Source organism: Pan troglodytes, chromosome 18, assembly GCF_028858775.2.
Source record: "Pan troglodytes isolate AG18354 chromosome 18, NHGRI_mPanTro3-v2.0_pri, whole genome shotgun sequence".
NCBI lineage: Eukaryota > Metazoa > Chordata > Mammalia > Primates > Hominidae > Pan > Pan troglodytes.
Window position 1 is genome coordinate 19,001,322 of NC_072416.2, and position 23,749 is coordinate 19,025,070.

Below are 23,749 nucleotides of genomic sequence, written 5' to 3' on the forward strand. Positions count from 1 at the left end.
CACCTGTAATCCCAGCACTTTGGGAGGCCGAGGCAGGCAGATCGCCTGTCGGGAGTTCAAGGCCAGACTGGCCAACATGGTGAAACCTCATCTCTACTAAAAATACAAAAATTAGTCGGGCGTGGTGGCAGAGACCTGTAATCTCAGCTGCTCGGGAGGCTGAGGGAGGAGAATGGCTTGAGCCCAGGAGCTGGAGGTTGCAGTGAGCTGAGATTGCACCACTGCACTCCAGCCTGGGCGACTGAGTGGAGCGGAACTCTGTCTCAAAAAAAAAAAAAAAGAGGTTTTTTTAAGATCATCAGCTGTTGTTAGTGTCAGTGTATGTTATGTGTGGCTCAAGACAACTTTGCTTCTTTTAATATAGGCAGGGAAGTCAAAAGATTGGATATCCCTGCTTTATACCAAGAAAGACAACACCCCACATTTGCAATGCCTAAAAACACTACGAGCCATCTGAAAAACATGAGACTTCTCTAACTTCTGTTCTTTTTTGTAGCAGTGGAATCCCACGGTGATATCTGAGGGATGTGGTTACCTTTTGGAGGAGGTTGACGGTTTCTAAGGATGATTCTTTCTGAGTGAAATATTGTCAGTGTCATTGACCTTTTCATTATTTCAACTATTATTATTCCAGGTTATCAATACTCTGGCTGACCTTCGTCATCGTGGGACTGACTTTGGTGGAAGTCTTTGGTTACTTATCATTACTGTGTTTCTGAGAAGTTATAAATTTGCCATCTCCCTCCGCACAAGTTACCTTTCTGTGAGTATACTAACTTTCTGTAGAGGTATACTTGTAATCGCAAATAAGAATAAGTTATATGAAACAATTCACGTTTCTGGACTTCATTATGAATATGTGGTTTTACCCCAAAAATCAGGGAAATGATTTATTAGCATAAGAAATATGAAAATATCTGCCATTTACATTATGAAAATTAAATAGGTCGGTGTTTAATAGAATGTCAACAGAGCTTTTGGTCAAAAATAAGTTTTTTTAACCTTTGTGCTATTTGTCACAAATGGAGTATGAGGTTTCGTCACTTAAATAGGAAAGTCTTTCTAAACTCTTCTGCTTTATAGTTCTATCGTATGGGTGGAAGGAAAACTTCCAATCTCCACTCTGAAGATTCACTGCAGAAATGAGCTGACAACAGACAGCTTAACAGGAAAAGAAAAACATAGAACAGGCATAAACATGGGAACCAGCTGAAAAATGAGACTGCTAGAAGGGCTGGATGGTTGATGCTTAAAGAGCACCCTCTTCTGAGGGGAGAGGGAGATAGATGGAGATGTAGGCCATTTAGAGGGGCAGCAAATGATTTTTAGGGGAAATGAAAGAGCCCAAGGAACAAACAGTTGGCCTGAGACAAAGTTCCTCTGAGGTCATAGGGACGAGGTGACAAACTGCCGGAAGGTGAAGGGCAGAACTGCACTGGGTCTCATGATGCAGAGAAAGCCCCAGAGAATCTCTTAGAACTGCCCTCCAAGAGAATCAATGAAAAGTGTGTCTGGGCAGGGTAATTTTGAATGACATCATTCAAAGTGCATGTTCCCACTTGCAACTGGAGAGAGATCAGTATGTCAAAAGTCTGTACTTGGTAAGAATTTGGCTGCTAAGTTGTGCCATAATTTGTCTTTTGAGCCTTTTTTCCTTTGGGGAAGTTGAGCTCTACATTTTGTCTTGCCATTCATGACAGTAAAAATGTGGTCGTCTGGGGGCTGAACCTCCTTCTGAACAATGATCCAAGATAAAAGTACTAATACCACAATGCTTTTTTATATTCAAGGGAAGAGGAAGTATGTTTCAGTTTTACCGCCTAGGTAATTACACGTCATTTGGCACTGCCTTTCAAGATATGTAGAAAACAGAAAATATATGAGTTATGAAGATATCTAGGCACATGTAACATTCTCTGTGCCACTTAGTCCTGAACAGAGAATTTTCGGTATAAATTGGAGGAAGCTTTTTTTTTTTTTTTTTTTTTTTCTCTTTTCTCGCTCCCAAGACGTGTCTCCCTCTGTTGCCCAGGCTGGAGTATAATGGTGTGAGCTCGGCTCACTGCAACCTCCACCTCCTGGCTTCAAGTGATTCCCCTGCCTCAGCCTCTCAAGTAGCTGGGATTACAGGTGCCCACCACCATGCCCAGCTAATTTTTGTATTTTTAGTAGAGTCGGGGTTTTACCATGTTGGCCAGGCTAGTCTCAAAACCCGACCTCAAATGATCCACCCGCCTCAGCCTCCCAAAGTGCTGGGATTACAAGCGTGAGCCACCACGTGAGCCAGGGGAAGTTTTTAAATTTACCACTTTTTAACAATTCCATTTAGGAAAGTTCAGTTGAGCTGTTGGACTTGGACAACTTTGCACCTCTCATCTTTGTCCTTGTCATCTAGTCATCTATACCATTACCTCCTAAGCAGGGACATCATGGGTGCCATGAAGCATTCATGCGTGATGGCATTTCTTTGCCTCTCATTTCTTCGTGTGTTTGACATTTCTCCTAGCTCCAAACTGGGCCAGCTACCTTTCCTATGAAATGTAGCAGTAGCTGTGGGATAGACGTGGTTGCTCTTCTCATCTTTTTAGATTACCCATTGCTTCTCTCGAAATCCTAGTACATGATTTTTTTTTGATCCTATGTGCAGAAATCAGGAAAAAACAAATTCTACAAAGAATTTGAAAGATATTATTTCAGGCCAGGTGTGGTGGCTCATGCCTGTAATCCCAGCACTTTGGGAGGCTGAGGCAGGTGGATCACTTGAGGTCAGGAGTTCAAGACCAGATGGGCCAACATAGTGAAATCCCATCTCTACTAAAAAGACAAAAATTAGCCAGGCATGGTAGCAGGCACCTGTAATCCCAGCTACTTGGGAGGCCGAGGCACAAGAATCGCTTGAATCTGGGAGGTGGAGGTTGCCGTGAGCCACGGTAGCGCCACTGCACTTCAGCATGGTTGAGTGACACTCCGTCTCAAGAAAAAAGTCATTTCAATGACTACCTCAGGAGATTCATAGGTATCTGACCCACATCTGAGATGGGATTTGCATTGCATTTTAGCTATGATGAGAACAAATATTTAATATCTTCGAAGATTAAAAGCATACTGTGATAATATGGAAATCTTGGTGGGAATTCAGTCATTAGTGAGAATGTTTTGCGTTAAGTTCAAACCGGCCTCAACGAAGCTGATGTGAGGGAAGGGAAAGTGAACTCTGAGTAGAGCAGGGACAGAAGAAAGATGCTCCAGTGCGGATCAGGAAGGAGCAGGGGGTGAAATGTTACAAATTCTAGAACTCAGAGAGCTGAAGGTAATTACTTCCTTTTCAGGTTGTGAAACATGTTAACCTGTGGTAAAATACTTACAAGATGATAATTACCATCTAACCGTGTTGAAGTGTGCAGTTCAGTTGTGTGAAGTATATTCATGTCATTTTTTTTTTTTTTTTTTGAGACGGAGTCTCACTCTGTCACCAGGCTGGAGTGCAGTGGTGGGATCTTGGCTCACTGCAACCTCTGCCTCCTGGGTTCAAGCAGTTCTCCTGCCTCAGCCTCCCGAGTAGCTGGGACTACAGGCGTGCGCCACCATGCTCAGCTAATTTTTGTATTTTTAGTAGAGACAGGGTTTCACCATGTTGGTCAGGCTGGTCTTGAACTCCTAACCTCGTGATCTGCCTGCCTCAGCCTCCCAAAGTGCTGGGATTACAGGCGTGAGCCACCATGCCCAGCGAAATCTAGGGCTGGAACATGGCTGCAGCATATAAATAGAATTGAATTCCATCGTTTTGTTAACCCTGTTTTTTGTTTGTTTGTAGTTGTTGCTGTTTTTGAGACAGAGTCTCGCTCTGTCGCCTAGGCTGGAGTGCAGTGGTGCAATCTCGGCTCACGGCAGACTCTGCCTCCCGGGTTCAAACTATTCTCCTGCCTCAGCCTCCCAAGTAGGTGGGACTACAGGCGCCTACCACCACACCCGGCTAATTTTTGTATTTTATTAGAGACAGGGTTTCACCATATTGGCCAGGCTGGTCTGGAACTCCTGACCTTGTGATCCGCCCACCTCGGCCTCCCAAAGTGCTGGGATTACAGGCGTGAGCCACCACACCCAGCCCCTGTTTTGTTTTTGTTTTGCTTGTTTCTTAGGGTTGTTTTTCTATTTATGGTAAAGGCATTGGCTTTCCATTTGTAGCATCAATCGAATATTTCCTGTTAACAATAACCTTATGTCATAGTAAATGGTAAAGGGATTTAAAGCAGTGGTTTTCAGCTGCCAGAGGCCTGAGTGAGTTTGGGCACACTCTGTGTGATCGGGCAGAAGGCCTGTGGGAAGTTTAGCCGAGGGCAGGGCCAGGAAAGGTGATGGACAGTGGGGGTCTGTCCTGGTCACCAGGCCCCTGGGTCCTGCCCACCTGCTTGGAGCTCCCCACCCATCACACACGATGCTGCCAAGCCCTCTGGGTATTGTGGGCAAATACCTTAGGAGAGAAGCTGATGAACTTTGTTTCTTGAAATGCACAGATTCCTTGGACATCCCTGAGAGATCAATCATGAAAGTCAACTTGGTTTTCTCCCCCTCATTTGGGTTCAGAATTTAAAGTCCACACACACAGGCAGTAAGATGATATAGATAAGGACATCATCACTGGGTTTCGGATGTTAAAATGTCTAGGTGGGTTAGGGGTGATTTGAGATCACACAACCTTGTGCCACAAAGAGGAATTCCCAGGCCAGAGGGAGACATTTTATTGCCATGTTATGATCTTATCATTGAGTTGAAAGGCAATCTTGTTTCATTTTGGATTCTTTCTTATGTTTATGTCTTATAAGGGCACTTTGAATTTCCAAGCAAATAATAATTTTGAATTAGCTTTTAATCATTGACTTCTAGCACAGTTATATGATCAGAAACATGCTGTGTGATTGGATTGCTCTCAAACATATTGAGATTTGCTGGAACAAAATAAGTCAGGTTAATTTTTGTAAATGTACCATGCCCGCTTAAAATGAATGTATGTACATTTGTTCCTGAGATACAGGTTGATGGGCGGATGGCTACATGGATGTGATGGAGATGGTTTACTATCGGGACCTTCCGCATCCTGCTGATGTTTTGTTGCTTAAGATATGAATGGCTGAGCGGAGGCTGTAAACCCTGGCAGTCTGCTTGGGTATGAGGTTCTTCCTGCCATCCTGCCATCATTTGTTTTTTATGTTTTGTCGCCAAAAGTGACCTTGAGGAACCCTGGGAGCTCAGGAAGGAAGGAGCGCCCAGAAGCAGGGACAGGGAGCTGGTTGGGGAGGACCAGAAATCAGGTTTGTGAAGGTTCCAGAGAGGACCTGGCCTTGGGAGGAGCGTGGGGGACTGAGATGGGGGAGGGGTCATTGGAATGATGCGGGCGCTACTTGGAATGTCCATTGTGAGGCACCACCGGGGTCATCAGGGATTGGTGGAGAGGGAGTATGAAGCCCCAGGGTTGCTAAGGGAGGGCCCAGACCGAAGAAGGTTTGGTGGAAAGCAGAACCTTAGTCTCCCTCTAATTGCTCCTAAGCCTCACGCTCCCTTGCCCCGCGTGTCCTGTTGCTTCCCTGATCTTCTCCGTGACCTGTAGCTAAGCCTTCCACCAGCGCTTGAGTACTTAATTTGAACCGGATCCTTTCCCAGACCCTTTCTTCTTCTCCTCCTCCTCCTCCACCTCCTCCAGGTGCCCAACAGCCCCCTTCTCCTCCTTTCCCTTCCCTTACTTCCCCCCTTCCCCTCCGCTTCCCCTCCCCCTCCCCTCCCCTTCCCCTCCCCTTCCCCTCCCCCTCCGCTCCCCCTCCCCTCCCCCTCCCCAACTCAGATCCGCCCCCGGTCCCGTCCCCTTCCCTCCCCCCTGCCCTAAGCCACCTCCACCTCTGTCCTGGCCGCCTCAGGGCGCCTGAAAGGACCAGGACATGCGGGTGCTGTGGCTGCTCTTTTGGCTCCTCTTTTGGCTCCTGCTGGCATTTATCAGCCATCAGTCCACCTGTGTGAGTGGACGGGTGCTGTGGCTGCTCTTTCGGCTCCTCTTTTGGCTCCTGCTGGCATTTATCAGCCATCAGTCCACCTGTGTGAGTAGACGCTGGACCCGCGGGGTTTCTTCCTTTTTACTGGGCTGTGTCACGCGGCATGAAATGACACAGCTCAGGCCTGTAATCCCAGCACTTTAGGGGGCCGAGGTGGGCAGATCACTTGAGTCCAGGAGTTGAAGACTAGCCAGGGCATCATAGCAAAACGCCATCTCTACAAAAAATTCCAAAAAAGATTAGTCGGGCCTGGTGGTGCGTACCTGTTATCCCAGTTACTGGAGAGGCTGAGGTGGGAGGATCGCTTGGGCCCAGGAGCTGGCCGTTGCAGTGAGCCGAGATGGCCCCGCTGCACTCTTGTCTCTAACAAACAAAACGGACCAAAACAAAGTGAAATGTCATTTGATTTGTGTCATCTGGTTTGATGACTTTTTTTTTTTTTAGACAGAGCTGGAGTGCAGTGGCAAGATCTCGGCTCACTGCAACCTCCGCTTCCGGGGTTCAAGCAATTGTCCTGCCTCAGCCTCCTGAGTAGCTCTGATTACAACGCCTGGCTAATTTCTGTATTTTTAGTAGAGACGGGGTTTCACCATGTTCGCCAGGATAGTCTCCATCTCTTCACCTCGTGATCCGCCTGCCTCGGCCTCCCAGTGCTGGGATTACAGGCGTGAGCCACCGCGCCTGGCCAAACTATATAACCTTAAGTGTAAGTTTACTAACTTTGGAAAGTACATACACCAGCATAAACCAACCCCCTTTCAAGATCTACATTATTTTATTTATTTATTTGTTTTTTTGAGACAGTTTCTCCCTTGTTGCCGAGGCTGGAGTGCAATGGGGCAATATCAGCTCACCGCAACCTCTGCTTCCCAGATTCGAGCGATTCTCCTGCCTCAGCCTCCCGAGTGGCTGGGATTACAGACATGTGCCACCACTCCCAGCTAATTTTGTATTTTTAGTAGAGATAGGGTTTCTCCATGTTGGTCAGGCTGGTTTTGAACTCCCGACCTCAGGTGATCCGCCCGCCTCGGCCTCCCAAAGCATTGGGATTACAGGCATGAACCACCGTGCCCAGCCAAGATCTACACTATTATGTCACCCCAGAAAGTGAACTCTCACTCTTCCCAGCCAGTCTCTTTCTTATCCTAGGTTAGCTTGCTTATTCTGGAATTTCGTGTATACAGATGCATGCCATGCCATAGGTACTCTTTTGTGTCTGCTTTATTCTGCTCAACACCATGTTTCTGAAATCATGACCATTGTTGTATGGTTCTCTAACTCCATCATTTCCATTTCAGACTCAGCATATGCTGAGTTCAACCTGTTGAAGGGCTATCTCTGTTTCATTCACCATCTTGAAAGAAACATTTAAAATTGAGATGTTTTCAAGAATATATAGTTAAATCCTGAGGAATCGATGTAGAAATGTTATCGTCTTCACTCACATAAGAGTCTAATGGAATTAATGTCAACAATCTTAGAGAAATCCCACACTATTCATGCCATTTTCATGATCTCCACCTTGGTAATTTTTTTTTTTTTTTTTTTTTTTTTTTTTTTTTTTTTTTTGAGACAGAGTCTCGCTCTGTCACCCAGGCTGAAGTGCAGTGGTGCGATCTCGGCTCACTGCAACCTCTGCCTCCCGGGTTCAAGTGATTCTTCTGCCTCAGCCTCCCAAGTAACTGGAACTATAGGCGGGTGCCACCATGCCCTGCTAATTTTTTGTATTTTTAGTAGAGATTGGTTTCACCGTGTTAGCTAGGATGGTCTCAATCTCCTGATCTCGCGGTCCACCCACCTCGGCTTCCCAAAGGGCTGGGATTGCAGGCTTGAGCCACCACGCCCGGCCCACCTTGTTAATTTTTAAGCACTAAAATTCGATACTTATTTGTGAATGAAGTAATCTCTTCATTGTATTTTTTTTTTTTTTTACTTATGCTGAGCTTTAAATGACAAAGATTCATATAATCCAAGAGAGAAGTATTATTTAGAGGGATTCTTTTACCATGTGATATATAATAAATGCATCCAATGTTATACATCAATTTAAAAAACAAGTAAATAACTAAAGAAAAGATAACTACTGGCCAGGTGCAGTGGCTCACACTTGTATTCCCAGCACTTTGGGAGGCCGAGGCAGGTGGATCATGAGGTCAGGAGTTGGAGACCAGCCTGGCCAAGATGGTGAAACCCTGTTTCTACTAAAAATACAAAACTTAGCCGAGCGTGGTGGCAGGCGCCTGTAATCCCAGTTACTCAGTAGCTGAGGCAGGAGAATCGCTTGAACCCGGGAGGCGGAGGTTGCAGTGAGCTGAGATCATGCCACTGCAATCTAGCCTGGGTGACAGAGCAAGACTTTGTCTCAAAACAAAAAGAAAAGAAAAGATAAGATAATTACTTTATACTTAGCTTGTCTTAGCCATGAGTGACGGGCTGCATGTGGCCCAGGACAGTTTTGAATGCAGTTCAACACAAATTTGTAAACTTTCTTAAAACATTAGGAGATTTTGGCCAGGTACAGTGGCTCATGCCTGTAATCCCAGCACTTTGGGAGGCTGAGGCGGGCAGATTACCTGAGGTCAGGAGTTCGAGACCACCCTGGCCAACATGGCAAAACCCCATCTCCACAAAAAATAAAAAAATTTGCTGAGTGCACTGTCAGGCACCTGTACTCCCAGCTACTCAGGAGGCTGAGGCAGGAGAATCACTTGAACCTGAGAGGCAGAGGTTGCAGTGAGCCGAGAGCACACCACTGCACTCCAGCCTGGGTGACAGAGTGAGACCCCATCTCAAAAAGAAACAACAAACAAAAACAAAAACAATGGCCGGGCACGGTGGTTCACACCTGTAATCCCAGCACTTTGGGAGGCCGAGGCAGGCAGATCGCCTGTCGGGAGTTCAAGGCCAGACTGGCCAACATGGTGAAACCTCATCTCTACTAAAAATACAAAAATTAGTCGGGCGTGGTGGCAGAGACCTGTAATCTCAGCTGCTCGGGAGGCTGAGGGAGGAGAATGGCTTGAGCCCAGGAGCTGGAGGTTGCAGTGAGCTGAGATTGCACCACTGCACTCCAGCCTGGGCGACTGAGTGGAGCGGAACTCTGTCTCAAAAAAAAAAAAAAGAGGTTTTTTTAAGATCATCAGCTGTTGTTAGTGTCAGTGTATGTTATGTGTGGCTCAAGACAACTTTGCTTCTTTTAATATAGGCAGGGAAGTCAAAAGATTGGATATCCCTGCTTTATACCAAGAAAGACAACACCCCACATTTGCAATGCCTAAAAACACTACGAGCCATCTGAAAAACATGAGACTTCTCTAACTTCTGTTCTTTTTTGTAGCAGTGGAATCCCACGGTGATATCTGAGGGATGTGGTTACCTTTTGGAGGAGGTTGACGGTTTCTAAGGATGATTCTTTCTGAGTGAAATATTGTCAGTGTCATTGACCTTTTCATTATTTCAACTATTATTATTCCAGGTTATCAATACTCTGGCTGACCTTCGTCATCGTGGGACTGACTTTGGTGGAAGTCTTTGGTTACTTATCATTACTGTGTTTCTGAGAAGTTATAAATTTGCCATCTCCCTCCGCACAAGTTACCTTTCTGTGAGTATACTAACTTTCTGTAGAGGTATACTTGTAATCGCAAATAAGAATAAGTTATATGAAACAATTCACGTTTCTGGACTTCATTATGAATATGTGGTTTTACCCCAAAAATCAGGGAAATGATTTATTAGCATAAGAAATATGAAAATATCTGCCATTTACATTATGAAAATTAAATAGGTCGGTGTTTAATAGAATGTCAACAGAGCTTTTGGTCAAAAATAAGTTTTTTTAACCTTTGTGCTATTTGTCACAAATGGAGTATGAGGTTTCGTCACTTAAATAGGAAAGTCTTTCTAAACTCTTCTGCTTTATAGTTCTATCGTATGGGTGGAAGGAAAACTTCCAATCTCCACTCTGAAGATTCACTGCAGAAATGAGCTGACAACAGACAGCTTAACAGGAAAAGAAAAACATAGAACAGGCATAAACATGGGAACCAGCTGAAAAATGAGACTGCTAGAAGGGCTGGATGGTTGATGCTTAAAGAGCACCCTCTTCTGAGGGGAGAGGGAGATAGATGGAGATGTAGGCCATTTAGAGGGGCAGCAAATGATTTTTAGGGGAAATGAAAGAGCCCAAGGAACAAACAGTTGGCCTGAGACAAAGTTCCTCTGAGGTCATAGGGACGAGGTGACAAACTGCCGGAAGGTGAAGGGCAGAACTGCACTGGGTCTCATGATGCAGAGAAAGCCCCAGAGAATCTCTTAGAACTGCCCTCCAAGAGAATCAATGAAAAGTGTGTCTGGGCAGGGTAATTTTGAATGACATCATTCAAAGTGCATGTTCCCACTTGCAACTGGAGAGAGATCAGTATGTCAAAAGTCTGTACTTGGTAAGAATTTGGCTGCTAAGTTGTGCCATAATTTGTCTTTTGAGCCTTTTTTCCTTTGGGGAAGTTGAGCTCTACATTTTGTCTTGCCATTCATGACAGTAAAAATGTGGTCGTCTGGGGGCTGAACCTCCTTCTGAACAATGATCCAAGATAAAAGTACTAATACCACAATGCTTTTTTATATTCAAGGGAAGAGGAAGTATGTTTCAGTTTTACCGCCTAGGTAATTACACGTCATTTGGCACTGCCTTTCAAGATATGTAGAAAACAGAAAATATATGAGTTATGAAGATATCTAGGCACATGTAACATTCTCTGTGCCACTTAGTCCTGAACAGAGAATTTTCGGTATAAATTGGAGGAAGCTTTTTTTTTTTTTTTTTTTTTTTTCTCTTTTCTCGCTCCCAAGACGTGTCTCCCTCTGTTGCCCAGGCTGGAGTATAATGGTGTGAGCTCGGCTCACTGCAACCTCCACCTCCTGGCTTCAAGTGATTCCCCTGCCTCAGCCTCTCAAGTAGCTGGGATTACAGGTGCCCACCACCATGCCCAGCTAATTTTTGTATTTTTAGTAGAGTCGGGGTTTTACCATGTTGGCCAGGCTAGTCTCAAAACCCGACCTCAAATGATCCACCCGCCTCAGCCTCCCAAAGTGCTGGGATTACAAGCGTGAGCCACCACGTGAGCCAGGGGAAGTTTTTAAATTTACCACTTTTTAACAATTCCATTTAGGAAAGTTCAGTTGAGCTGTTGGACTTGGACAACTTTGCACCTCTCATCTTTGTCCTTGTCATCTAGTCATCTATACCATTACCTCCTAAGCAGGGACATCATGGGTGCCATGAAGCATTCATGCGTGATGGCATTTCTTTGCCTCTCATTTCTTCGTGTGTTTGACATTTCTCCTAGCTCCAAACTGGGCCAGCTACCTTTCCTATGAAATGTAGCAGTAGCTGTGGGATAGACGTGGTTGCTCTTCTCATCTTTTTAGATTACCCATTGCTTCTCTCGAAATCCTAGTACATGATTTTTTTTTGATCCTATGTGCAGAAATCAGGAAAAAACAAATTCTACAAAGAATTTGAAAGATATTATTTCAGGCCAGGTGTGGTGGCTCATGCCTGTAATCCCAGCACTTTGGGAGGCTGAGGCAGGTGGATCACTTGAGGTCAGGAGTTCAAGACCAGATGGGCCAACATAGTGAAATCCCATCTCTACTAAAAAGACAAAAATTAGCCAGGCATGGTAGCAGGCACCTGTAATCCCAGCTACTTGGGAGGCTGAGGCACAAGAATCGCTTGAATCTGGGAGGTGGAGGTTGCCGTGAGCCACGGTAGCGCCACTGCACTTCAGCATGGTTGAGTGACACTCCGTCTCAAGAAAAAAGTCATTTCAATGACTACCTCAGGAGATTCATAGGTATCTGACCCACATCTGAGATGGGATTTGCATTGCATTTTAGCTATGATGAGAACAAATATTTAATATCTTCGAAGATTAAAAGCATATTGTGATAATATGGAAATCTTGGTGGGAATTCAGTCATTAGTGAGAATGTTTTGCGTTAAGTTCAAACCGGCCTCAACGAAGCTGATGTGAGGGAAGGGAAAGTGAACTCTGAGTAGAGCAGGGACAGAAGAAAGATGCTCCAGTGCGGATCAGGAAGGAGCAGGGGGTGAAATGTTACAAATTCTAGAACTCAGAGAGCTGAAGGTAATTACTTCCTTTTCAGGTTGTGAAACATGTTAACCTGTGGTAAAATACTTACAAGATGATAATTACCATCTAACCGTGTTGAAGTGTGCAGTTCAGTTGTGTGAAGTATATTCATGTCATTTTTTTTTTTTTTTTTGAGACGGAGTCTCACTCTGTCACCAGGCTGGAGTGCAGTGGTGGGATCTTGGCTCACTGCAACCTCTGCCTCCTGGGTTCAAGCAGTTCTCCTGCCTCAGCCTCCCGAGTAGCTGGGACTACAGGCGTGCGCCACCATGCTCAGCTAATTTTTGTATTTTTAGTAGAGACAGGGTTTCACCATGTTGGTCAGGCTGGTCTTGAACTCCTAACCTCGTGATCTGCCTGCCTCAGCCTCCCAAAGTGCTGGGATTACAGGCGTGAGCCACCATGCCCAGCGAAATCTAGGGCTGGAACATGGCTGCAGCATATAAATAGAATTGAATTCCATCGTTTTGTTAACCCTGTTTTTTGTTTGTTTGTAGTTGTTGCTGTTTTTGAGACAGAGTCTCGCTCTGTCGCCTAGGCTGGAGTGCAGTGGTGCAATCTCGGCTCACGGCAGACTCTGCCTCCCGGGTTCAAACTATTCTCCTGCCTCAGCCTCCCAAGTAGGTGGGACTACAGGCGCCTACCACCACACCCGGCTAATTTTTGTATTTTATTAGAGACAGGGTTTCACCATATTGGCCAGGCTGGTCTGGAACTCCTGACCTTGTGATCCGCCCACCTCGGCCTCCCAAAGTGCTGGGATTACAGGCGTGAGCCACCACACCCAGCCCCTGTTTTGTTTTTGTTTTGCTTGTTTCTTAGGGTTGTTTTTCTATTTATGGTAAAGGCATTGGCTTTCCATTTGTAGCATCAATCGAATATTTCCTGTTAACAATAACCTTATGTCATAGTAAATGGTAAAGGGATTTAAAGCAGTGGTTTTCAGCTGCCAGAGGCCTGAGTGAGTTTGGGCACACTCTGTGTGATCGGGCAGAAGGCCTGTGGGAAGTTTAGCCGAGGGCAGGGCCAGGAAAGGTGATGGACAGTGGGGGTCTGTCCTGGTCACCAGGCCCCTGGGTCCTGCCCACCTGCTTGGAGCTCCCCACCCATCACACACGATGCTGCCAAGCCCTCTGGGTATTGTGGGCAAATACCTTAGGAGAGAAGCTGATGAACTTTGTTTCTTGAAATGCACAGATTCCTTGGACATCCCTGAGAGATCAATCATGAAAGTCAACTTGGTTTTCTCCCCCTCATTTGGGTTCAGAATTTAAAGTCCACACACACAGGCAGTAAGATGATATAGATAAGGACATCATCACTGGGTTTCGGATGTTAAAATGTCTAGGTGGGTTAGGGGTGATTTGAGATCACACAACCTTGTGCCACAAAGAGGAATTCCCAGGCCAGAGGGAGACATTTTATTGCCATGTTATGATCTTATCATTGAGTTGAAAGGCAATCTTGTTTCATTTTGGATTCTTTCTTATGTTTATGTCTTATAAGGGCACTTTGAATTTCCAAGCAAATAATAATTTTGAATTAGCTTTTAATCATTGACTTCTAGCACAGTTATATGATCAGAAACATGCTGTGTGATTGGATTGCTCTCAAACATATTGAGATTTGCTGGAACAAAATAAGTCAGGTTAATTTTTGTAAATGTACCATGCCCGCTTAAAATGAATGTATGTACATTTGTTCCTGAGATACAGGTTGATGGGCGGATGGCTACATGGATGTGATGGAGATGGTTTACTATCGGGACCTTCCGCATCCTGCTGATGTTTTGTTGCTTAAGATATGAATGGCTGAGCGGAGGCTGTAAACCCTGGCACTCTGCTTGGGTATGAGGTTCTTCCTGCCATCCTGCCATCATTTGTTTTTTATGTTTTGTCGCCAAAAGTGACCTTGAGGAACCCTGGGAGCTCAGGAAGGAAGGAGCGCCCAGAAGCAGGGACAGGGAGCTGGTTGGGGAGGACCAGAAATCAGGTTTGTGAAGGTTCCAGAGAGGACCTGGCCTTGGGAGGAGCGTGGGGGACTGAGATGGGGGAGGGGTCATTGGAATGATGCGGGCGCTACTTGGAATGTCCATTGTGAGGCACCACCGGGGTCATCAGGGATTGGTGGAGAGGGAGTATGAAGCCCCAGGGTTGCTAAGGGAGGGCCCAGACCGAAGAAGGTTTGGTGGAAAGCAGAACCTTAGTCTCCCTCTAATTGCTCCTAAGCCTCACGCTCCCTTGCCCCGCGTGTCCTGTTGCTTCCCTGATCTTCTCCGTGACCTGTAGCTAAGCCTTCCACCAGCGCTTGAGTACTTAATTTGAACCGGATCCTTTCCCAGACCCTTTCTTCTTCTCCTCCTCCTCCTCCACCTCCTCCAGGTGCCCAACAGCCCCCTTCTCCTCCTTTCCCTTCCCTTACTTCCCCCCTTCCCCTCCCCTTCCCCTTCCCCTCCCCTTCCCCTCCCCTTCCCCTCCCCCTCCCCTCCCCTTCCCCTCCCCCTCCCCTCCCCCTCCCCTCCCCCTCCCCAACTCAGATCCGCCCCCGGTCCCGTCCCCTTCCCTCTCCCCTGCCCTAAGCCACCTCCACCTCTGTCCTGGCCGCCTCAGGGCGCCTGAAAGGAACAGGACATGCGGGTGCTGTGGCTGCTCTTTTGGCTCCTCTTTTGGCTCCTGCTGGCATTTATCAGCCATCAGTCCACCTGTGTGAGTGGACGGGTGCTGTGGCTGCTCTTTCGGCTCCTCTTTTGGCTCCTGCTGGCATTTATCAGCCATCAGTCCACCTGTGTGAGTAGACGCTGGACCCGCGGGGTTTCTTCCTTTTTACTGGGCTGTGTCACGCGGCATGAAATGACACAGCTCAGGCCTGTAATCCCAGCACTTTAGGGGGCCGAGGTGGGCAGATCACTTGAGTCCAGGAGTTGAAGACTAGCCAGGGCATCATAGCAAAACGCCATCTCTACAAAAAATTCCAAAAAAGATTAGTCGGGCCTGGTGGTGCGTACCTGTTATCCCAGTTACTGGAGAGGCTGAGGTGGGAGGATCGCTTGGGCCCAGGAGCTGGCCGTTGCAGTGAGCCGAGATGGCCCCGCTGCACTCTTGTCTCTAACAAACAAAACGGACCAAAACAAAGTGAAATGTCATTTGATTTGTGTCATCTGGTTTGATGACTTTTTTTTTTTTTAGACAGAGCTGGAGTGCAGTGGCAAGATCTCGGCTCACTGCAACCTCCGCTTCCGGGGTTCAAGCAATTGTCCTGCCTCAGCCTCCTGAGTAGCTCTGATTACAACGCCTGGCTAATTTCTGTATTTTTAGTAGAGACGGGGTTTCACCATGTTCGCCAGGATAGTCTCCATCTCTTCACCTCGTGATCCGCCTGCCTCGGCCTCCCAGTGCTGGGATTACAGGCGTGAGCCACCGCGCCTGGCCAAACTATATAACCTTAAGTGTAAGTTTACTAACTTTGGAAAGTACATACACCAGCATAAACCAACCCCCTTTCAAGATCTACATTATTTTATTTATTTATTTGTTTTTTTGAGACAGTTTCTCCCTTGTTGCCGAGGCTAGAGTGCAATGGGGCAATATCAGCTCACCGCAACCTCTGCTTCCCAGATTCGAGCGATTCTCCTGCCTCAGCCTCCCGAGTGGCTGGGATTACAGACATGTGCCACCACTCCCAGCTAATTTTGTATTTTTAGTAGAGATAGGGTTTCTCCATGTTGGTCAGGCTGGTTTTGAACTCCCGACCTCAGGTGATCCGCCCGCCTCGGCCTCCCAAAGCATTGGGATTACAGGCATGAACCACCGTGCCCAGCCAAGATCTAAACTATTATGTCACCCCAGAAAGTGAACTCTCACTCTTCCCAGCCAGTCTCTTTCTTATCCTAGGTTAGCTTGCTTATTCTGGAATTTCGTGTATACAGATGCATGCCATGCCATAGGTACTCTTTTGTGTCTGCTTTATTCTGCTCAACACCATGTTTCTGAAATCATGACCATTGTTGTATGGTTCTCTAACTCCATCATTTCCATTTCAGACTCAGCATATGTTGAGTTCAACCTGTTGAAGGGCTATCTCTGTTTCATTCACCATCTTGAAAGAAACATTTAAAATTGAGATGTTTTCAAGAATATATAGTTAAATCCTGAGGAATCGATGTAGAAATGTTATCGTCTTCACTCACATAAGAGTCTAATGGAATTAATGTCAACAATCTTAGAGAAATCCCACACTATTCATGCCATTTTCATGATCTCCACCTTGGTAATTTTTTTTTTTTTTTTTTTTTTTTTTTTTTTTTTTTTTTTTTTGAGACAGAGTCTCGCTCTGTCACCCAGGCTGAAGTGCAGTGGTGCGATCTCGGCTCACTGCAACCTCTGCCTCCCGGGTTCAAGTGATTCTTCTGCCTCAGCCTCCCAAGTAACTGGAACTATAGGCGGGTGCCACCATGCCCTGCTAATTTTTTGTATTTTTAGTAGAGATTGGTTTCACCGTGTTAGCTAGGATGGTCTCAATCTCCTGATCTCGCGGTCCACCCACCTCGGCTTCCCAAAGTGCTGGGATTGCAGGCTTGAGCCACCACGCCCGGCCCACCTTGTTAATTTTTAAGCACTAAAATTCGATACTTATTTGTGAATGAAGTAATCTCTTCATTGTATTTTTTTTTTTTTTTTACTTATGCTGAGCTTTAAATGACAAAGATTCATATAATCCAAGAGAGAAGTATTATTTAGAGGGATTCTTTTACCATGTGATATATAATAAATGCATCCAATGTTATACATCAATTTAAAAAACAAGTAAATAACTAAAGAAAAGATAACTACTGGCCAGGTGCAGTGGCTCACACTTGTATTCCCAGCACTTTGGGAGGCCGAGGCAGGTGGATCATGAGGTCAGGAGTTGGAGACCAGCCTGGCCAAGATGGTGAAACCCTGTTTCTACTAAAAATACAAAACTTAGCCGAGCGTGGTGGCAGGCGCCTGTAATCCCAGTTACTCAGTAGCTGAGGCAGGAGAATCGCTTGAACCCGGGAGGCGGAGGTTGCAGTGAGCTGAGATCATGCCACTGCAATCTAGCCTGGGTGACAGAGCAAGACTTTGTCTCAAAACAAAAAGAAAAGAAAAGATAAGATAATTACTTTATACTTAGCTTGTCTTAGCCATGAGTGACGGGCTGCATGTGGCCCAGGACAGTTTTGAATGCAGTTCAACACAAATTTGTAAACTTTCTTAAAACATTAGGAGATTTTGGCCAGGTACAGTGGCTCATGCCTGTAATCCCAGCACTTTGGGAGGCTGAGGCGGGCAGATTACCTGAGGTCAGGAGTTCGAGACCACCCTGGCCAACATGGCAAAACCCCATCTCCACAAAAAATAAAAAAATTTGCTGAGTGCACTGTCAGGCACCTGTACTCCCAGCTACTCAGGAGGCTGAGGCAGGAGAATCACTTGAACCTGAGAGGCAGAGGTTGCAGTGAGCCGAGAGCACACCACTGCACTCCAGCCTGGGTGACAGAGTGAGACCCCATCTCAAAAAGAAACAACAAACAAAAACAAAAACAAAAACAATGGCCGGGCACGGTGGTTCACACCTGTAATCCCAGCACTTTGGGAGGCCGAGGCAGGCAGATCGCCTGTCGGGAGTTCAAGGCCAGACTGGCCAACATGGTGAAACCTCATCTCTACTAAAAATACAAAAATTAGTCGGGCGTGGTGGCGGAGACCTGTAATCTCAGCTGCTCGGGAGGCTGAGGGAGGAGAATGGCTTGAGCCCAGGAGCTGGAGGTTGCAGTGAGCTGAGATTGCACCACTGCACTCCAGCCTGGGCGACTGAGTGGAGCGGAACTCTGTCTCAAAAAAAAAAAAAAAGAGGTTTTTTTAAGATCATCAGCTGTTGTTAGTGTCAGTGTATGTTATGTGTGGCTCAAGACAACTTTGCTTCTTTTAATATAGGCAGGGAAGTCAAAAGATTGGATATCCCTGCTTTATACCAAGAAAGACAACACCCCACATTTGCAATGCCTAAAAACACTACGAGCCATCTGAAAAACATGAGACTTCTCTAACTTCTGTTCTTTTTTGTAGCAGTGGAATCCCACGGTGATATCTGAGGGATGTGGTTACCTTTTGGAGGAGGTTGACGGTTTCTAAGGATGATTCTTTCTGAGTGAAATATTGTCAGTGTCATTGACCTTTTCATTATTTCAACTATTATTATTCCAGGTTATCAATACTCTGGCTGACCTTCGTCATCGTGGGACTGACTTTGGTGGAAGTCTTTGGTTACTTATCATTACTGTGTTTCTGAGAAGTTATAAATTTGCCATCTCCCTCCGCACAAGTTACCTTTCTGTGAGTATACTAACTTTCTGTAGAGGTATACTTGTAATCGCAAATAAGAATAAGTTATATGAAACAATTCACGTTTCTGGACTTCATTATGAATATGTGGTTTTACCCCAAAAATCAGGGAAATGATTTATTAGCATAAGAAATATGAAAATATCTGCCATTTACATTATGAAAATTAAATAGGTCGGTGTTTAATAGAATGTCAACAGAGCTTTTGGTCAAAAATAAGTTTTTTTAACCTTTGTGCTATTTGTCACAAATGGAGTATGAGGTTTCGTCACTTAAATAGGAAAGTCTTTCTAAACTCTTCTGCTTTATAGTTCTATCGTATGGGTGGAAGGAAAACTTCCAATCTCCACTCTGAAGATTCACTGCAGAAATGAGCTGACAACAGACAGCTTAACAGGAAAAGAAAAACATAGAACAGGCATAAACATGGGAACCAGCTGAAAAATGAGACTGCTAGAAGGGCTGGATGGTTGATGCTTAAAGAGCACCCTCTTCTGAGGGGAGAGGGAGATAGATGGAGATGTAGGCCATTTAGAGGGGCAGCAAATGATTTTTAGGGGAAATGAAAGAGCCCAAGGAACAAACAGTTGGCCTGAGACAAAGTTCCTCTGAGGTCATAGGGACGAGGTGACAAACTGCCGGAAGGTGAAGGGCAGAACTGCACTGGGTCTCATGATGCAGAGAAAGCCCCAGAGAATCTCTTAGAACTGCCCTCCAAGAGAATCAATGAAAAGTGTGTCTGGGCAGGGTAATTTTGAATGACATCATTCAAAGTGCATGTTCCCACTTGCAACTGGAGAGAGATCAGTATGTCAAAAGTCTGTACTTGGTAAGAATTTGGCTGCTAAGTTGTGCCATAATTTGTCTTTTGAGCCTTTTTTCCTTTGGGGAAGTTGAGCTCTACATTTTGTCTTGCCATTCATGACAGTAAAAATGTGGTCGTCTGGGGGCTGAACCTCCTTCTGAACAATGATCCAAGATAAAAGTACTAATACCACAATGCTTTTTTATATTCAAGGGAAGAGGAAGTATGTTTCAGTTTTACCGCCTAGGTAATTACACGTCATTTGGCACTGCCTTTCAAGATATGTAGAAAACAGAAAATATATGAGTTATGAAGATATCTAGGCACATGTAACATTCTCTGTGCCACTTAGTCCTGAACAGAGAATTTTCGGTATAAATTGGAGGAAGCTTTTTTTTTTTTTTTTTTTTTTTTTTTTTCTTCTCTTTTCTCACTCCCAAGACGTGTCTCCCTCTGTTGCCCAGGCTGGAGTATAATGGTGTGAGCTCGGCTCACTGCAACCTCCACCTCCTGGCTTCAAGTGATTCCCCTGCCTCAGCCTCTCAAGTAGCTGGGATTACAGGTGCCCACCACCATGCCCAGCTAATTTTTGTATTTTTAGTAGAGTCGGGGTTTTACCATGTTGGCCAGGCTAGTCTCAAAACCCGACCTCAAATGATCCACCCGCCTCAGCCTCCCAAAGTGCTGGGATTACAAGCGTGAGCCACCACGTGAGCCAGGGGAAGTTTTTAAATTTACCACTTTTTAACAATTCCATTTAGGAAAGTTCAGTTGAGCTGTTGGACTTGGACAACTTTGCACCTCTCATCTTTGTCCTTGTCATCTAGTCATCTATACCATTACCTCCTAAGCAGGGACATCATGGGTGCCATGAAGCATTCATGCGTGATGGCATTTCTTTGCCTCTCATTTCTTCGTGTGTTTGACATTTCTCCTAGCTCCAAACTGGGCCAGCTACCTTTCCTATGAAATGTAGCAGTAGCTGTGGGATAGACGTGGTTGCTCTTCTCATCTTTTTAGATTACCCATTGCTTCTCTCGAAATCCTAGTACATGATTTTTTTTTGATCCTATGTGCAGAAATCAGGAAAAAACAAATTCTACAAAGAATTTGAAAGATATTATTTCAGGCCAGGTGTGGTGGCTCATGCCTGTAATCCCAGCACTTTGGGAGGCTGAGGCAGGTGGATCACTTGAGGTCAGGAGTTCAAGACCAGATGGGCCAACATAGTGAAATCCCATCTCTACTAAAAAGACAAAAATTAGCCAGGCATGGTAGCAGGCACCTGTAATCCCAGCTACTTGGGAGGCCGAGGCACAAGAATCGCTTGAATCTGGGAGGTGGAGGTTGCCGTGAGCCACGGTAGCGCCACTGCACTTCAGCATGGTTGAGTGACACTCCGTCTCAAGAAAAAAGTCATTTCAATGACTACCTCAGGAGATTCATAGGTATCTGACCCACATCTGAGATGGGATTTGCATTGCATTTTAGCTATGATGAGAACAAATATTTAATATCTTCGAAGATTAAAAGCATACTGTGATAATATGGAAATCTTGGTGGGAATTCAGTCATTAGTGAGAATGTTTTGCGTTAAGTTCAAACCGGCCTCAACGAAGCTGATGTGAGGGAAGGGAAAGTGAACTCTGAGTAGAGCAGGGACAGAAGAAAGATGCTCCAGTGCGGATCAGGAAGGAGCAGGGGGTGAAATGTTACAAATTCTAGAACTCAGAGAGCTGAAGGTAATTACTTCCTTTTCAGGTTGTGAAACATGTTAACCTGTGGTAAAATACTTACAAGATGATAATTACCATCTAACCGTGTTGAAGTGTGCAGTTCAGTTGTGTGAAGTATATTCATGTCATTTTTTTTTTTTTTTTTTTGAGACGGAGTCTCACTCTGTCACCAGGCTGGAGTGCAGTGGTGGGATCTTGGCTCACTGCAACCTCTGCCTCCTGGGTTCAAGCAGTTCTCCTGCCTCAGCCTCCCGAGTAGCTGGGACTACAGGCGTGCGCCACCATGCTCAGCTAATTTTTGTATTTTTAGTAGAGACAGGGTTTCACCATGTTGGTCAGGCTGGTCTTGAACTCCTAACCTCGTGATCTGCCTGCCTCAGCCTCCCAAAGTGCTGGGATTACAGGCGTGAGCCACCATGCCCAGCGAAATCTAGGGCTGGAACATGGCTGCAGCATATAAATAGAATTGAATTCCATCGTATTGTTAACCCTGTTTTTTGTTTGTTTGTAGTTGTTGCTGTTTTTGAGACAGAGTCTCGCTCTGTCGCCTAGGCTGGAGTGCAGTGGTGCAATCTCGGCTCACGGCAGACTCTGCCTCCCGGGTTCAAACTATTCTCCTGCCTCAGCCTCCCAAGTAGGTGGGACTACAGGCGCCTACCACCACACCCGGCTAATTTTTGTATTTTATTAGAGACAGGGTTTCACCATATTGGCCAGGCTGGTCTGGAACTCCTGACCTTGTGATCCGCCCACCTCGGCCTCCCAAAGTGCTGGGATTACAGGCGTGAGCCACCACACCCAGCCCCTGTTTTGTTTTTGTTTTGCTTGTTTCTTAGGGTTGTTTTTCTATTTATGGTAAAGGCATTGGCTTTCCATTTGTAGCATCAATCGAATATTTCCTGTTAACAATAACCTTATGTCATAGTAAATGGTAAAGGGATTTAAAGCAGTGGTTTTCAGCTGCCAGAGGCCTGAGTGAGTTTGGGCACACTCTGTGTGATCGGGCAGAAGGCCTGTGGGAAGTTTAGCCGAGGGCAGGGCCAGGAAAGGTGATGGACAGTGGGGGTCTGTCCTGGTCACCAGGCCCCTGGGTCCTGCCCACCTGCTTGGAGCTCCCCACCCATCACACACGATGCTGCCAAGCCCTCTGGGTATTGTGGGCAAATACCTTAGGAGAGAAGCTGATGAACTTTGTTTCTTGAAATGCACAGATTCCTTGGACATCCCTGAGAGATCAATCATGAAAGTCAACTTGGTTTTCTCCCCCTCATTTGGGTTCAGAATTTAAAGTCCACACACACAGGCAGTAAGATGATATAGATAAGGACATCATCACTGGGTTTCGGATGTTAAAATGTCTAGGTGGGTTAGGGGTGATTTGAGATCACACAACCTTGTGCCACAAAGAGGAATTCCCAGGCCAGAGGGAGACATTTTATTGCCATGTTATGATCTTATCATTGAGTTGAAAGGCAATCTTGTTTCATTTTGGATTCTTTCTTATGTTTATGTCTTATAAGGGCACTTTGAATTTCCAAGCAAATAATAATTTTGAATTAGCTTTTAATCATTGACTTCTAGCACAGTTATATGATCAGAAACATGCTGTGTGATTGGATTGCTCTCAAACATATTGAGATTTGCTGGAACAAAATAAGTCAGGTTAATTTTTGTAAATGTACCATGCCCGCTTAAAATGAATGTATGTACATTTGTTCCTGAGATACAGGTTGATGGGCGGATGGCTACATGGATGTGATGGAGATGGTTTACTATCGGGACCTTCCGCATCCTGCTGATGTTTTGTTGCTTAAGATATGAATGGCTGAGCGGAGGCTGTAAACCCTGGCAGTCTGCTTGGGTATGAGGTTCTTCCTGCCATCCTGCCATCATTTGTTTTTTATGTTTTGTCGCCAAAAGTGACCTTGAGGAACCCTGGGAGCTCAGGAAGGAAGGAGCGCCCAGAAGCAGGGACAGGGAGCTGGTTGGGGAGGACCAGAAATCAGGTTTGTGAAGGTTCCAGAGAGGACCTGGCCTTGGGAGGAGCGTGGGGGACTGAGATGGGGGAGGGGTCATTGGAATGATGTGGGCGCTACTTGGAATGTCCATTGTGAGGCACCACCGGGGTCATCAGGGATTGGTGGAGAGGGAGTATGAAGCCCCAGGGTTGCTAAGGGAGGGCCCAGACCGAAGAAGGTTTGGTGGAAAGCAGAACCTTAGTCTCCCTCTAATTGCTCCTAAGCCTCACGCTCCCTTGCCCCGCGTGTCCTGTTGCTTCCCTGATCTTCTCCGTGACCTGTAGCTAAGCCTTCCACCAGCGCTTGAGTACTTAATTTGAACCGGATCCTTTCCCAGACCCTTTCTTCTTCTCCTCCTCCTCCTCCACCTCCTCCAGGTGCCCAACAGCCCCCTTCTCCTCCTTTCCCTTCCCTTACTTCCCCCCTTCCCCTCCCCTTCCCCTTCCCCTCCCCTTCCCCTCCCTTTCCCCTCCCCCTCCCCTCCTCCTCCCCTCCCCCTCCCCAACTCAGATCCGCCCCCGGTCCCGTCCCCTTCCCTCCCCCCTGCCCTAAGCCACCTCCACCTCTGTCCTGGCCGCCTCAGGGCGCCTGAAAGGACCAGGACATGCGGGTGCTGTGGCTGCTCT

At 46.0% G+C, this 23,749-nt stretch overlaps 1 protein-coding gene across 8 annotated transcripts in view; it reads left to right on the forward strand.

The window, feature by feature from the left end:
• Window positions 1-23,749, forward strand: part of LOC739285 (polycystin-1) — a 71,730-nt gene that overhangs the window by 16,590 nt on the left and 31,391 nt on the right. For all 8 annotated transcript variants that reach the window (XM_063796785.1, XM_063796788.1, XM_063796787.1 and 5 more), the window contains exons 12-14: window positions 635-763; window positions 9,517-9,645; window positions 18,427-18,555. In XM_063796785.1, the coding sequence (XP_063652855.1) occupies window positions 635-763; window positions 9,517-9,645; window positions 18,427-18,555 (387 nt within the window). The remainder of the gene's footprint in view (window positions 1-634; window positions 764-9,516; window positions 9,646-18,426; window positions 18,556-23,749) is intronic.